At 44.3% G+C, this 17,062-nt stretch overlaps 1 protein-coding gene across 1 annotated transcript in view; it reads left to right on the forward strand.

Annotated features, from left to right (window-relative positions):
• Window positions 1–17,062, forward strand: part of GPRC5C (G protein-coupled receptor class C group 5 member C) — a 137,810-nt gene that overhangs the window by 54,679 nt on the left and 66,069 nt on the right. Inside the window, exon 3 of the mRNA XM_085617367.1 lies at window positions 12,617–12,711. Coding sequence (XP_085473493.1) covers window positions 12,617–12,711 — 95 coding nt within the window. The remainder of the gene's footprint in view (window positions 1–12,616; window positions 12,712–17,062) is intronic.

Consider the following 17,062-nt stretch of genomic DNA (forward strand, 5'->3'; position numbering starts at 1 on the left):
AGTCTTCCATGTACTGTACTATTCAATGGCACACATACACTCAGCACATGCATATAGAATAAATGTGCTGCACAGCTGTACATCCTTTATGTATTGTACCATTCACAGGCACACCCATCACATGCATATAATATACACACACTGCACAGCACTATATAAACCCTATATTGCACCATTCACACACACACATACACCCAGCACATGTATACCACATACACACTGCGCAGCACTACAAACCAATGCAGACCAAGCTTGAGTTAAGCACCTAGAAGCAGAACTTTAAATGAGAGCGCCTTAAGGTCTCACTATAGTGGCATAGGTAAAAAGGACCTATGCATTCCTACTGATCACTACACCATATGCTGCCACCACGGCACTCTTGCTGCTCAACTCCTGGCAAAATAAGTATACAAAGCAGTGATGGATGAAATTCTTGAATTCATCTCAGCCCGTGGTAATTGCTCGGGCCACATCACAATCCATCATTATTTTGCACACCATGCCACCTCCGTTTGGACTCAGCTATGTGAAAATCAGTCTTCACCCTACTCCAATCAGAACAGTCCAGTCCGAACTGACAAGCAAGGTTGTTTCTCAACCAGAACACAAGCAACCCAGGGCTGGTTTCGCCATAGTTATGGGCTCACCAGCCGGGTACAGCTTGGCTCCAGTCACACAGTGTTCCTGCGACCCACATTGAAACTGGTTCTGGATTGCTTGCATCACGGTTCAGGGAGGAAACATTTACATATGACTGGGTCCAAACTGAGGTGGCATGATGTGAAAAATAGCAATTGATTGGGTCGTGGTCCCAGTGATTGCCAGTGGCTGAGACTAATTCAAGCATGCCATCCATCACTGTTTGTACACTTATCATTTTGTATTCAACTCCTGTTAAAGGCAGTAGCTTTTCAACATTGTGAGGGTAGCACTTTGTGCGCCCCTCATGTTCCAAAAAGTACACAATCCAGACATGTCATGGCGCACACACATGCTCCTTGTTCCCCCATGACAACAACATTGTGTATCCAGACATTAGTACAATTAGAGTACTCAGGGAAGGGTCCACGTCCATCACCATGCAAAGCACGTGGTCACACATAACCTTTCCTACAAACCACTTAAATTCTTGGTGCGTAGCTCTTTCACATGAAAGAGAGAGCACGTTTGAAAACATAAAAAATAAAAATAAAATCTGTAGTTCAAAATTAAACACTTAAAGAAAGGCACAGTAGCTCGAATGTGTAGAAAGAAGCAGAAAAATTCTATATTTTACGAAACTTACCTTACAAGTGCAAGAAATAAGCATGTTGCCAAAAAAATCTCCTTTCTGCTTGTCACCGCACATCCAGAAAAACAGAGCAGAAGAAAGAAATGTCACATTTTTACATCGATTTCACTTATGCTCTATGACCTGACCTACCTTTCCCCTCTGCTGCTGGCTCTTAGGCCTTAGAACATAAATGTAATAAGTCATTGCAGTTGAGAGGCCACCTCCTTTCTTTATCCTAGGCGACTGGATGGTCTGAAAGTTCCATCTGGAACTGTTAAAACTTTTTCAGATTTTATACAGAAATTAGAGACAGGTTTCTATAAAGGGGCTGTAGAATCCCATGTGTTATATAATGGTTATAACATTCTGTCACTTCAGTGCAGCATGGGGCCTGCAGCGGCATTGATAGAATGCAATTCCGTTTACCATTTAGGTTTTATTAAAAGGTCGGTAGCGGGTTTTGATTCTATTGGGGCACAGAGACAAAGCTCTGCATCATGGGGCGTTCAGATGACAGAGGTGCACAGCAGTCACTACCCTGAAACATTGGACGGCTACATCTTCCAGCCCCAAACTGTAACCCCTTGCCCCCTCTCAAGTCATCTTTATTGAAATGTGCAGAGGGCTCCAGCCAATCTCCCCACAACATCCAGAAAGGACTTGAAATGATGGCTGGTGTTTCAGTGCGATCTATCTCTACACACCTAAATAATTCTCATAAAGTGGATTTTAAATGGAACTCTAATGAATGGCCATGGTTCTACTTGTAAAAAACAGTGACGTTAATGTCACACCCATTAGGCTTCTATGACGTCTACATTTTTGAGACCAAATTAAATTGTTGCCCTGGAATGTGCCAGGATGGATAGATTGTTAGCCAACCCAGCGGCTCTTGACTTTGTGTCATGGTATTACATGATTTGGATCCAGGATTTTAGTTTCATTCAGGAAGGCAAGATGTATTGAATATTTGTGCACATTGAAAAACTACACGAAGACTTATAAATAGGCACTGTGACAGGTATAAGGTCTTGTTTCTTTGCCCAGGAGGATGTGGCCAAGTTAAACGAAATAGCACCCACAGATGGTGCGCTAGGTCCAAATGGCATTACCAACGCTCTCTTTAAAGTTGACCCTTCTTTCTTGACAGCATTGTTATTCCCTTAACCTAAAGCTGGATATAAAGCAAGCTTGGCAGGGCTCCATATTGGAACCAATACCTAAGAGAGTTGACATTGGACTTACAACAAACTACCACATGACTGCCTAGATTAATAATATTAAAGGAACATTTTTAGCTAAACTTCTATTGAAAGATCTTGAAAGATGGAAAATTATTAAAACATAATCACACTACATACGGGTATCAGGCCAAACTGTGATAGAATGGGCACTGCTTTGGCCTTACAGCAACTGGTCCTTCATGCAGTTGATATTAAAAAAAGCTGTTTCATCAATTACAGTTTGCCCCAGAAGCAGTTGATAGGTCCTTACTATGGTCTAAGCTCAGAAACTGGGCAATTCCAGCCAGACTCCCTCTTGAACTCATTTATTGATTGCATACCAATATATGTGTCAGGCATAAATTAACTCAAAGCTCCAATGTATCAAAGAAGATCATAACACAGATATCTGAAACAGGGCTGTGCTTTGGCGCCTCTGCTTTTCAATCTCCAAATTCCACATTTCTTGTCAGTTCAAATCCAAAAATTCTAAAATTAAACCATTTCCCATAAAATACAATCATTGGCATATAATATCAAGTTAAAAACAATGAAAATAGAATATTGACAATATTCAAATCAGCAGTATCCTTCTAATTCTAACTCTAATTTCGGGCTTACAGGTGAAGGGGTTTACAAAAATTACCTTTCTATTACAGAATCTAAGAGCTAATAGAGCCTAAAATCTTCTGGCGCATCAACTATGCGGACATAGTAAATTTGGGCACTGTAAAGACCGTGACCGTCCAAGTGATGATTTTACATATCCTCGATCAATTAATAGATCTATCAGACACAAAGCCCGACAAATTGGAGTAATCCACTTAAGCCTTGATCTGGAGTATGCCCTGCAAAACAATAAAAAGGGCTCCTCTGACTCTTCCGAGAAATGACAGCCGAGCAGAGGTTAGACTTGTCCGAAGACAAGGCCCACCGTGAGGAGTAAGTAGCCAGTGGGAGGATGCCATAACAAAGCTGCGGGTAAAATGAACATGCCCAGGGCAGCCTAATGTAATCCAGGATATGCTCAAATTCAAATACATCTTTGTGCTTAAAATGTATTTGGTTTTGCTATCGGTAGAGTTTGAAGACTTGGTAAGTGCATTAAAATATGTCCAGTATGCCCGCTTGATGACACCTTTAACATTGCTATTGAAAGCTGAAGGGGCACTCCATAGTCTACCCTGCCCTAGGCTATTAAAGTTCTGTTTGATGTAGAGCAACCAAGGGATTTTATATGAATATTTTAAGGCAAGGAACTCACTTAGGGCTTCTCTATATGGCTTTAAAGCCTCTGTTGACCATACCCAAAGCCAGTGCATTAAAGTTGACAATCCCGCCTCTTCTATAACGGTCTTGAGGGTGAGGTCTAATCCGAGCGGCAGGAGTGGAATCCCATGCTGCAGGCAGGCAAATCCCCTATAAAGTTATAATTTGCCCACACCAAAAAGCAAGCAGTATCTATGACCCCACAGCTCAGTGCCATACACAACGGTGTTCTTGACCTGGGCATTATAAATCTGTATCACAGGGCAGATCAGATAGGATGGGGCTTGTTTGGCAACCCTTAAGATGGCAAATGCTCTATGGTTGATAAGTGCACAGCTATTTTGGATTTGGGGTCCCCAGGATTCCTTATCCGACATTCTGATTCCAAATAGTCAAATTTCGATACTATCTCAAGAGGCACACCACCTAATCTAATAGTACTACTCAGTCTTTTAGAATAAACCATGAATTTAATCTTTAGAGCATTTATCTCCAACCCATATGTCACAAAAAAATAGGAACCTATCCATAAACATCTAAAGGCCCAGGCCTGTTGTAGGAAAACGGCACAGTGTGGTCGACGAAAAACCAAAGCCGGACACTTTTTGCAAGCCAGAGATGATGAGTTATTAACACAATTTTGTGGGTAATCTATTCTTTTGTTTACAAATATGAGAAAAAGAGTCGGGCCAAAACACAACCTTTTGTCATTATTGTGTTTTTCCATCCGTTACTGAATGATCTCTAGACTTTTTCGTTTCAATTTTGCTCAGGTTACTTATGTGCTTTACAATCATAACTCTATCACGAATTTCTAATGTTATAATGTTCGGCCACCTTCTCGCATGCGTTTTGGGATTTTCTGCATTATCCATCACCAGTCGTTTTTCAGCCCACTATCTCTACCTTTTCTGTCTTTTCACCATAATTTTTCTTGCACTCTCCGTAGTCATTTGGCACACGCAATTTTATTTACTAGTGCAGCAGTTATCCAGCATGCTACACATTCGTATAAACACGCAATTCGCTTTCGCTAAGGAGCATTCCAGTTTAGTTTTCTTTATTCCTCAAAGTTGAATTTAGTTTTACAGTGATTTAGCGTCACCGGGTCCATATTAAGAGCACCTTTCACCGTCCTTTGCCTGCTCATATATATTTTGGATTCGCCATAGCCACTTTATCCACTGAAAGTGCCTCGTCCAGCTCTACAGTCCAGGTGCACCTTGTTTAAAATTCTGTTCTTGAGGCATTGTATCACCCGTTTCATATCAAGAGCATCTCACACCTTGGACCCACGTTCTTTCAGCCTTTGCAGTATAATGTTTTATATTTTTTGCTTTTTTCACTCATCTTCATTTTCTGTTATTTCTTTGTGCCCTTCCCAGCCCTGAAGAGTCACTTCTTTACACAGTGTGACGAAACACGTGTCGGCTGAATATTTGCGTGCTTTGTATTGGTCAGACATTGACACACATAAAGTTTTCTTTTCTCAAAAATTCTGCTGATGTCGACCTTCTATGTTCATAATCAATCAAATTCATATACTTACTCATTCCTCTGACAGATGCTACTAATAAGCTTTATCCTGATTGTGTGCGCAGGACTTTGTCTTTCAAAACACAACTTTGGCGAATACCTTTTGCTACGTCAATACCCATGTGATCCCCACTGGATCCTAGCATAGTTCTCCTTGTGCAAGCACATAATTGTGTTCCACAAAGTGACACGGAGGTTCATATCAGCTAGGACCTTCCATACTCTTGCCCTTAGGACAACATCAAATGATGCTCGCAAACTGTTAGACCTGGCCCTTTTAACAGGTTTATCCCCAAGCATTTTACCTTTTTTCTCCTATTTTTCGCTGGCTATAGAATTCTGGGCACTTTACAGCTGCTGTACAATGCTAAAGTGCATATGCTCGCTGTGTAAATTGTGATTATGATTGATCATACACTATTGGCATGTTTGATTTACTGGTCAGTCCCTAGTAAAGTGCACTAAGGGCCTGTAAATCAATTCTACTAGTGGGCTTGCATCACTGATTCTGTCAGCAACAGGAGTAGCCCTGTAAATGTGTCTCAGACCTGCAACTGCAGTGTCTGCGCACGCAGTTTAAAAGTGCCATCTCAACCTGACAAGTGCACCCACTTGCCAGGCCTAAACCTTCCCTTTCCTTACATGTAAGGTACCCTTAAGGTAGGACTAAGGTACCCCCTTTTTAGAAAGTGCAATTTATGTGAAAGCTAAGACATGTACTGGTGCGTGTGACATGTCCTGATAGTGACATACTGTGTATTTCATCTTTCACTACTAATAGGCTGTCTGTCCCATAGGCTTATTACTGGGGCTGCACTGAAACCTTTTTTACACGTGAAACTGTTCATAGGGACAAGATAGAGAAATGGAGTTTAGATTCTCTGAACTCAGAATGTAATAACACACCTTTTAGTGAAGGTGATTTTTAAAATTGTGTGTTTGAAAATGCCACGTTTAGAAAGTGCAAAAAGAACTATTGATGGACAGAATGCAGAACAATGTCATACATTCACCCCAGTACAGAGATCTGGGCCTAAATCCATTGTTTTTTTGCTCACCATGCCATTCCAGTTTGGACCCAGCCATATGCAAATCAGTATTGACCCTGTGCCCAATGGGAACAGTCCAGCCCGAACTGCCATGCCAGGTCCTCCCTGGACTGGAAACAAGCATCCTAGGACCGGTTTCGGGGTTTCACCCCTCTTCAGCCAGGATAGCTTGATCCTGGCTGAAGAGGGGTGAAATCCCGAAACCAGTCCTAGGATGCTTGTTTCCGGTCCAGGGAGGACCTGGCTTGGCAGTTCGGGCTGGACTGTTCCCATGAGGCACAGGGTCAAGACTGATTTGCATATGGCCAGGTTTAAACTGGTGTGGCATGGTGAGCAAAAGAATGATGGGTTTAACCCAAACCTCTTGACTGGGGGTGAATGTTTTGATTTGTTCTGCATTCCGTCCATCAATTGTGTGTCTTTTGCTTTCTCGAACCTAAGTGCGCCAGGTATGCCCAGACGTGGGTCCTGGGCTCACTGTGCCACTGGAATCAATCTATCCTGACTGAAGAGGGGTGAAACCCCGAAACCGGTCCTAGGATGATTGTTTCCGGTCCAGGGAGGTCCTGGCTTGGCAGTTCAGGCTGGACTGTTCCCATGAGGTACAGGGGCAAGATGATTTGCATATGGCCAGGTCTAAACTGGGGTGGCATGGTGAGCAAAAGAATGATGGGTTTAACCCAGATCTCTTCACTGGGGGTGAATGTTTTGATTTGTTCTGCATTCGGTCCATCAATTGTGTGTCTTATGCTTTCTCGCCCTAAGTGCGCCAGGTATGCCCAGACGTGGGTCCTGGGCTCACTGTGCCACTGGAATCAAGCTATCCTGGCTGAAGAGGGGTGAATCCCCGAAACCGGTCCTAGGATGCTTGTTTCCGGTCCAGGGAGGGCCTGGCTTGGCAGTTCGGGCTGCACTGTTCCCATGAGGCACAGGGTCAAGACTGATTTGCATATGGCCAGGTCTAAACTGGGGTGGCATGGTGAGCGAAAGAATTATGGATTTAACCCAGATCTCTTGACTGGGGGTGAATGTTTTGATTTGTTCTGCATTCCGTCCATCAATTGTGTGTCTTTTATTTTTAGAAAGTGGGCATTTTCTTGCTTTACCATTTTGTGTGCCTCTGACTGTTTGTGTATTCAGCGTCTGGTTTTGGAGTGACAGGAGCTGGGGATGTGCATTCACTCTAGACAGTCACAATGGGGGTGGAGGTGTGTCCTGCCTTGCCTGGGTGACTCATTGCTGGGCTAAATAGACATGGTCTGCATTTAGAGTGGTGAGAGGAGTGTTGCTAGCACCTGAATAAGCTGTTTCTCATTTTCACAATGCTGTCTCTGCCCCATGTGGTCATGCTGCACCAGGGAGGACAGGACTGGGTTGGACTGAGTTCAGAGACCCTTGCCACAAAGAGAACAATGAAAAAATCCCACAACTTTAGATTACTTCAAGACACAAGCAGGCCCTGCCAAGAAGAAGAGTGGAAGGACTGTGTGAGGAGCACTGCCTTTTCTGTGTGAGGGGTGGGCTGGCCTGCAGTTACTGCTTCTGTCTGTGGTGAAGAAAAAGGACTGACTCTTTTTGCCCTGCTGTGTATCCTGCTTGTGAAGAAAAATCTCCAAGGGCTTGTGTGTGCTGGCCTCCTGTTGGTATATCTTAGGGAGGTAAAATATTTCAAGAAAGATCCTTGCTGGATCTTAAAGTGTCCATCGTGGGAGGAGTGCTGGAGAAACTGTGAGGAGTGCTGCCCCTGACTTGTGTGGTTTAGGATGGCTTTTAGTTGCTGCTTCTGTCTGGGACAGAGAAAGGACTGGACTGCTGTTTCACCCACGTTTTTAACCTTAAAAGTGAAAGCACATGAGGAGCGCTCTTTGTGGCCATCCAGTGCATGTTTCTCATCAGGAAGCCAGCAGGAAGCGAGTGGTGAGAGATCTATTGATGTCCTGATGAGAGCCTTGGCGAGGGGCAGAGGGCAGAGTGATTTATAGTCTATGCATTATTAAGACAATTGCCTGATGGCAAAGTGATTAATGTGATTGTGGTCTATGTGTTTTAGATATAATACAAAGGATATTTTTATATAACCTTGTGTGGAGTCTCTTTTGTGTTGTATGTTGGGTGTCACTGGTGTGTTTGTGTGTGTGTGTGTGTTGCGCAAAGCTTTACCCATTGCATCTGGGATACAACCAGAAACCCTATTTTTAATACAAACCAATGAAGCGACGAAGAGTGAGCCACCTCTAACATCTACAGTCTTCCTTTTAATCATAAGGAGCCTAAAGCCCTGGTCAGTAGTTCCCATTTATGCCCCAGATCCTGCCTGTAGATGGGAGATGACATTCTTCTCCTCTATCCAAGATGTTAAGTGGCCCAGAACGTGCTTGCACACCATTTTGTGCAGGTTGTCTAACAGGCCAAAAGGATGGTAGATACTCTGGTGATTACGACACCCTTTTTTATGGGTTGTCACAATTTTGGCGCCTTTCACATAGATGAAATGGGTGCATCTACAGCTATTGTACTGGAAACAATGTGAAATTGTCACACAGATAGAGAGGTGAGAGTAAAACGTATCTGAAGGAATTTTATCTAGGGGTTTTCCCTTGCCTTTGGGTGCAAATTTCATTCAAAGTTTCTTCCAGGGAAAAGCTGAGTGGTGGGCTCACAAGGCGGGGAACTGCTGTATGTCCCTCAGGAAGGAGTGGCCGGCTGTTGGACGGCTGAATGGGATTGTTGTGCAGAAGTTTAACATTTTCTTCCCCTTCACTTGGCTTAGTTGTAGATTTGGGCTGTTTAACCTGCCCTTTAGCTCCTTGGCTCACTATCTGCCTGAATGTTTTTTAGTCCTTCTTAAATAAGGCCTCTAGAAGATCTCCCCAGATTGATTGTTCCCAGGTTGCTTTGGCAAATTTGATGGACTTCCCTTTATGTTGCTCTAGATTCCCTGATAGCTGCCCTGTTTCCTAGACTTTAGGATATTCCCCAAATTACTCCTGGCCTCCCTGCAGGTAGCTGAGAACCACTCCTGGCATTTTGAATTCTTGATGGCTTGTTTAAAACCCTTCATAATCTTTGAGGTCCAAAAATTGGTGGCTATTTTCTTTAAGTATGGAATCTGGGGAATCCCAGTTCTTGAGCATCTTTCCCATGTGGGTGGCCACTTTATCATAAATGCTCAGCATAGTTCCCCAGATGCGGAGATCTAAGAGGATATAGTCTATAGAGCTGGCGTATTTGCCTCCATGAAATGTTGGAACAGGTCTTAGGTCCGAAACGGAATGACCATTGCAAGCATGTGATCCATGAGTAAGAGTGAGGTTCACCATTTGCTGAGTGGCCCAAGACAAATTGCTCCTAGAGGCAGACGTCAGCTCGGGAACATGCCATACCACATCCTCCTCTGCACATAGATCTTGTGAAATATGATTGGGCTCGAAGGTTAGATTTAAATACCCCGCAATGATGTCATTGCAATTACAGATATTGATTTGAGGGATAGGAGTCTTAGTAGGTGTAGATTGTATTATGACAAGCCCATGCAGATAAGGGGAGTGCAGTGACAACTCTGTGATAAAACACTTCAATTAAATGTTCACCCATATTAATAAACGCACTGAGGGTGTCCCAGCAGATGAACTAATTGCAGGAATGAAAACCCTTTTGTAGCCATTCCTATAAACATTTCCCATGAACTTCCTCCATTCAGTGCCCTTAAGCTTTGTCTTACTTCCTGTCACATTCCAACTTAGCACTGATGATGACATGTGCTGAGTAACATAATATTCCGGTAGTGATGGTGAAGCAGAAGAGGAAATCAAAGTGATAGGTACAATAATATCAGGAAAAACACCTGCAGACCTTTAGATGTTTCATGCGAAGGGAAGGATAGCCCTAGTCTGGGAGACAGCAGGAGAAACTCTCGCAGATTCGAGTCTAGCTGTATCTGGGGCCAAGTCACATATGGTGGGGATAAAAATATTTGATAATCCTGCTCTAGATGCCAACCGCCTGTCAGGTCCGTTAGCGCTTGTGGCCAGTATGCTTTGTGCATGAGCGCTTTTACAAGCGGCGGGGTCGGCCTGACCATTAAAGGCCAGGTAGTATCTGTTGTTATATTCTTGTATATAAAGGACTAAATCCACTCTGTTAGCAAAAGGGAAATTATCTGTGTCCCTTTAATTATGACAAACCTGAAGGGGGGTGGATCCTAGGATAAACTTTCTGCCATCAAGAGACAGTCAGTTATTCTCGTTTAGGCATGCATGGGGTGCGAAGCGATTGGCAGTGGAAATAAAGAACTGGGATGGGATAGGGTTCTTGCTATGAGAACTATTCTAGCGTGTTTACTGGAGATGGCGCTAGAAATAGCCTAAGGTTGATAGTTTTATGCTGTATAACACAAGAGAGTTAGATGTTTACTTGCCATACATCCTCCACACATAAAACATAACTCACAACAGGTACAACAAGACCTGTATTACTATATTCATTTCTGGAATAACAGAACCATGTTTACAAAAAGACCAAAATCAAAAACAGAAATGTTTTGGATGGAAAGGCTCACCCACTCTTTTGTGGCATGCTTCATCATCAGCCAGTCTGACCCACCATGTTAAGATGATACTAACATGGTGGTCTCACCCTCAATGGGGAGCGAGATAAGAATAATATTTTTCGGGTCCTAAACGGGTTCCAGATCTTTGTCTGAAACAACCCCAGTGTAAGCCAGGGTATTTCCTTTATTCTTGGGTATCCTCGGCTGGTTTAAAAAAGAAACATGAGGATGCCACCGAGAACCTATGTCTCGAGCATCAGATCATTTTATCCTTGTCAACAAAAAAATTATTTGTATTGATGTGATTTGTACATGTGAGTATAATTTTCATTTATGGTCAAACAGGGCAGCCAAGCAAGATCACCTGCACGCCACACAACTGAATATCAAAGGTGCATGCACTAGAGCCCAAAGAGGTGCAAGGCGTGCCTGCATGAAAGAAGAGTGCACACTCCAAGCCTTGGTGCAATGGCTTGGGTGACATGCAACATGTAGGAACAGAAAGTATCATAAATAAACAGTAAATGTAAATGTGTGTGTACTTGTAAAGCGCACTATCACTCCTGTCGGAGTATCCTGGCGCTGAAGACCGCTGGGGAACCCGTCCTGGTTTTCCCTGTGAGATGGTCCCTTACTGGGTATCTCCAAGGTGAAACCAGGCATCCCCGGCGTCTGTGGGGGGCCGTTGTAGAGATGAGGCAAGCTTAATGCCCAGAGTTGCCGAGTGTGTTCCTGGTTAGAGTAGGTACCGAGGCGAGAATTATCGAGTCCGTTTTGACCCTGGTCCACAACCCTGCCGCGTCGGGAATTGAACCCTGGTCCCTGGCCGATTCTCTACTTACGGGTCTGCCGCCTCTAACCAGTGAGCCACACCTCTCCACTAATGATCTGTGTCTTATCTTGTAAATGGTATCTAGGTGCATGAGGGGTAATTATCAAGGTTCACAGAGTTGGACAATACTGATATCTGGTGTCATGCAGTGGGTAACCCTCAGGTTCAGCTTCTAAGCACGAGAAGTAGTTGGCATTCAGCTTTCCCGTGCTGGAGTACAGCGGCACAGGCTTCAAGGGTTGGGGCAGATTTACAATAACTGGCGCATCCCTGCATATCGGCAGGGATGCGCCAGTTATTGTGCGTCACGGCTCCGCCACCATGGATGCGCCGCATTTACAATGCGGCGCACCATGGGGCAAAGATGGACAGATGCGTGACGCATCTGTTGCCGTAAAGGCGGCGATTTGCTGGAGTTGCGTCGCAAGCGCGACCTAGCTCCAGCAAGGCTTGGGGGTGCCCTACCTTTAAAATTCTGCATCAGTCCTTACGCCTGCTTCAAGCAGGCACAGGGTTTTGACGCAGCATGGCCTTGAAAGTGGCTGAGTGAAATCTTGTAGATTTCACTCAGTCACATTTAGGAGGCGCTTCTGCGCTGGAACGCCCCCCCTGTGCCAGAACGCCTACATGTGGCGCAGGGCTTTACAACGTGGCGCATCTCCCAAATGCGTCACGTTGTAAGTACCCCGCACCATGGCGCTGGCTTTGCGCTGCCGCTGCGTCACAAAAGTGACGCAACGGCGGTGTAAAAGAGACGCAAGGGCCTTGTAAATCTGCCCCTTGGTGTCCAACCTCAGACGGGTGGAGGATGCCGGCCTGGATATCTTGCATGGCATAACTTCGCCGCAGGCTGACACTGCTTGAACATGTTCTCTTTCTTCACAGCCAAGAAGCCCATCTCTCCGTACAGCGGGTACAACGGGCAGATGCGGTCTAGCGTGTACCAACCTACCGAGATGGCACTCATGAACAAAGGCCCGGTAAGAAACTGTATTTTTGGCTTCTTCAATGTTGAAAATTTTCATCACCACAAATAATTCTGACCAATTATTAGGTGCAAACCACAATTTGATTTGACATTTGAGTTGTAGTTGTTATCATTGCCTCTCTTCATAGTATTCATTACATTGATCAGGAAAAGATGAACTGACCCCATTGCTTCTTAAACCTATAGTCTAAAAGCTGCATACAGGTCTCTTCAGTAAGTACCTCATGTTTTGAGCTATTGCACTGACATAATAACTGTAAAAACCTTAAAAGGGGGCAATAATATCAGGGTGTATGTCACTCGAAAAAGGCCTGCCCACGTTTGATATGAATGTGCTGGTTGCAGCCTGCATTGGCACACAGGGTCTACAAACAAATGAGTGGCGCAGGGTGCCCACTGCGATTACTGGTAGATTGAAATCATTCAGACATTGCCATCTACTGCTTTCAAGCTTCCAGGGCGGTCTGGGTGGGCCCATGCTTGGACGCTGCTCCCTGTGCCAGAGGGATCCGAGCCGGAGCTTAGCAATGTGGCACAATAGCGCTAAAATGTCTGCAGGGTTGTTGGCAGTTCTCATCTAGGGGTGCATGGCTTGACGCTCAGGCTGGACTGTTGGCTGGACTGTTACTTTTTTGGGGAGGGCCAAGAATTATTTGCATATTTCTGATCGCTGCCTCCAGTTTATGTTAAAAAAAAGATAGACTGGTGTTCGCCCAGGATAATTACCAGAGGGTCACCCTGATTCAAGCATTTGCATTCGTCACTCATGATAAAGAGTCCCCAATCTTATTTGTTAAATAGCCTTCTGCCTTTTTATGATATAGGATGTATAAAGGGTATGAAGAAAAAAGGAACACGGTTTTACTTTACTCTTTCAATGGCACCTTACCTTCTCCTCGTTGCATAGGTAGGTAAAGAGCAAGGCTCAGTAGACAGGGAGGAAAGCACGGCGTGACAGTGACGCACCTGCGCTTGCCCCGGGACTATGTCACTCATTCAGCAGGTATTTCTGCGGCATGGGTCAAGCTCAGAGCTCCTAAGCTGGGCAGACACTGTCTATATTTTTCTCATGCTTTTAGAGACTCTCTCTACCCTGCGGCCATGGCTTAGCCAGTGACATGTAAGGAGAACTGGGCTGGAGCAAGCCATGGTTCAGGCCCAGGGGGAAATACCTCAACAAAAATTCAGTTGACATTTAGTTCAAATTTTAACTGAGCTCTTAACTGAATTTATATTTTTCAAATGTGGTTAATACTCCAGTCACGAGTGGAATGAACTACTCTGATCATTGCGAACATTGCGCGCGTCCAACCTCGGTCACTGTCACGTGGTTCGCCAGCAAGCCGGTTTAAATTAAGTCCCTACTCACAACAGTATGGAACTAAAAGATTACCTTTACCCTGAGATAATTCCGGAAATTACCTGTGTAAACGTCGAATTAACGTTTTCATGAAGGGTGACTTTTTATTTTACCTTTAAGGCACTGTCCACGCCATGTCTAGTCCCAGCCCACCTAATGTGGCATCACCCACTTCAACTCATTTACTAGTCTGATGTGAAAGAAATAACAATGATTAATGATTAGTTTTGTGTCTGGATTGACATGTTGATACATTCCAAGCTAGAGTCTAAAGGTATTTAGGGCCCCAAAAATGAGTACCCTTGTTGAACACTAGCAAACACCAGCAGAAGTTAAGCACTGAGATGGTCCTTGTGCCGGGGACCATTATCCTGGCAAAGAGCGTTAGCATCCTCTGTTTTCCTATGCCGATGGCTAAACAACTGAAAGGAAATAAGGATTAAGGGTGTGGGAGTGGAATGAGGCCACCAGAGCGGGTAGTGCAGCAAATCTGTTCATAATGTGTGCTCCACTGTGGCTGCCACATGGCCACAACATACATAGTTGAGGCCCTATCACCGTGCACAACCTTGCCCCTCATCATCCCAGTCTCATCCGCTAGTCATTTCAACCTCATCTTCTTTTTACCTCAAGTTCACTTAAACCTCACCTCACTCTCAAAGTTACCTTAGCTTCCCTTGTACCTCACTCATCCTCAACTTACCTTCCCTCACCCCAAAACCTCACCTCAACTACATCCCCTCTTCACATCACTCTCACTTCATTCACTTCAACTAAACTTTAACCTCACCTGTATCCCAACCTTAAAATCAGCCTCAACTCAGCATCACCTCAATTCAATTTTCAGCCTTACTGCTTCTAGCCTCACCCTCACCTCAAATTCATACAACTTAAACCTCATCTCAGTCTTTCACACTATCAATCTCCTCTCATTTTCCGCCTTCTCATTTCTATCTCCCTTCAGTAACAACCTCGCCTGAATATCAGCTCCCGCCTATCTCACCTCAGCTCTACGCCTTTCTTACCTCATCTATAAAGTTATTTAAATTCAACTGTAGATCGGCCATACCCGATGTTCCCTCAACCTCACCTCAATCCAACCTCATCCTTAAGGCTACCCTTTTCAGAAGTCACCCTCTCCTCAACCTCTCCTGCCTCCCACAATTTGACTCCGACCAAAACTTCACCCCTTCCCACTGTAACCTCAAGCTCACCTCAACTTCAATTCTCCTGACACTCAGCTCAACATAGACCACCCTAACTAAGATTCAGAGAACAAGGGCCCACAAAAAGAGAGGACCCTCAGTAACAGAGACTAGGGACACAACATTTTGTCAGAATAAAAAAAGAAACACAGAAGACTTGAGACACAGGAGGAATTGGGGACACAGCAGGAAATCAGATTAAGCCTAACCAACAACAACCAACACTAGCAAGGAACTAAGAGCTATACATGAGATAGGCAAGACAGCTCATTCCCCAATCAAGGAAGAGAACAGGCCATCTAGTCAGTGTGATCCTCCCTATGTCATGTTTCAACTAAGGAGGACCCACGAAAATTAGGCATTTCAGAAGCTTTGGTGAGGATGGGGGTCAAAACTGTCGCATTATGTTTTTGAACCAAGAAGGAGCTCATAAGTAGGAAAGCGCGTACTCCATGAAAAAGGGAAATGGGACATTTGTCCCCACCTAGTGGTGATGCTGTTAGCTGCATTAGGAAGAAATAAATCAGGCTACCATTTTTATTATTAAAAACATGTGTGTTCGAGTGGGTTGCCAAAATGCTGGCCTCCCCCTTTGATAGTCCAGTGCATGTGTGATGAGACCAACAGACTCCGCCACCTTCACCACAGTGTGATCATTTACACACTCACTAACCCAGATCCTAGAAAAGGACAATAACTAAGAGGTTACTTTTCAAGCCTGATAACACTACTACTGATGTGCTTAGCAGAGGGCCATAAGACCCATGCATGACTCCACAGTGATGCTTCACACAGAGGCAACTCAAAGACCACATCGTCACCACACATTTTGACAGGCAGCTTGCAACACCCATTGTCTAAATGGAACACAAAGCTAGGAAAAACCCAATACCCGTCACCACACTACGTTTAATCAACTGGGGCAAGTATGGTCTACTGACAACTACCAATGAAAGAACTTCTGTTGGTAAGCCTACAGCCGCGAGTTCATACTCTGCAGTGAATAGCACCTAAAGGGCAAGTAACTGCAGAGAATACGTGCTATAAATGTAACTCTGTAGCTTACTCTTGATTTTATCTCACCCTCATTTTCACATTCTCATCTCAACCTTGGCCTCAAAAGACATTCCGAAAGAGCAGGATTTTCAAAACAAAACTCCATAAAAACCCACTTTAATGGGAGAATTCTTTCGCACACATATTTTGTGTGAACATTCTTCAACATGAAGATTTTTGGCAAGAAATGATGCCTTCACACACAGTTGTAAAGACCTTCAAACTGAGCATAATAAACCAGAGGTCTCCTGAACAGAATACTAATCTCCAAAGGTCGCCCTCTGGACAGGACACAGGACACCTGAGGTGACCTCCTAGAAGATGAATTGGCTCCAGAACTGACCACATTTCTTCCTGTGAGGCCTTCAGGATAGGACACAACACCCCAAAGGTATTCTTCAGAATTAGACAAATTATACTAGTCGTGACCTCCAGTGCTGAACTGAATATACTAGAGGACTTTAAACGTAGAAGCAATACCTCAGGTGAGGAAATGAGGACTGAACACAATACACCCAATGTGGCCTTCAGAACAGGGGGCAGTGTGGCATATGAGACCTCTAAACTTTATAGTAATACTTTACTCGAGTACCTCAGATGTGGACTTACCACTACTGTGTGCATTGCACAGTAGCAACATCCGCATTTCCTGTTAGTTTATTAGCTCTCCCACCACACGCCAAAGTTCCCATTGTTCTACCCCCGCCTTTCATTTTTTTTAC

Source organism: Triturus cristatus, chromosome 7 (assembly GCF_964204655.1).
Source record: "Triturus cristatus chromosome 7, aTriCri1.1, whole genome shotgun sequence".
Taxonomy (NCBI): domain Eukaryota; kingdom Metazoa; phylum Chordata; class Amphibia; order Caudata; family Salamandridae; genus Triturus; species Triturus cristatus.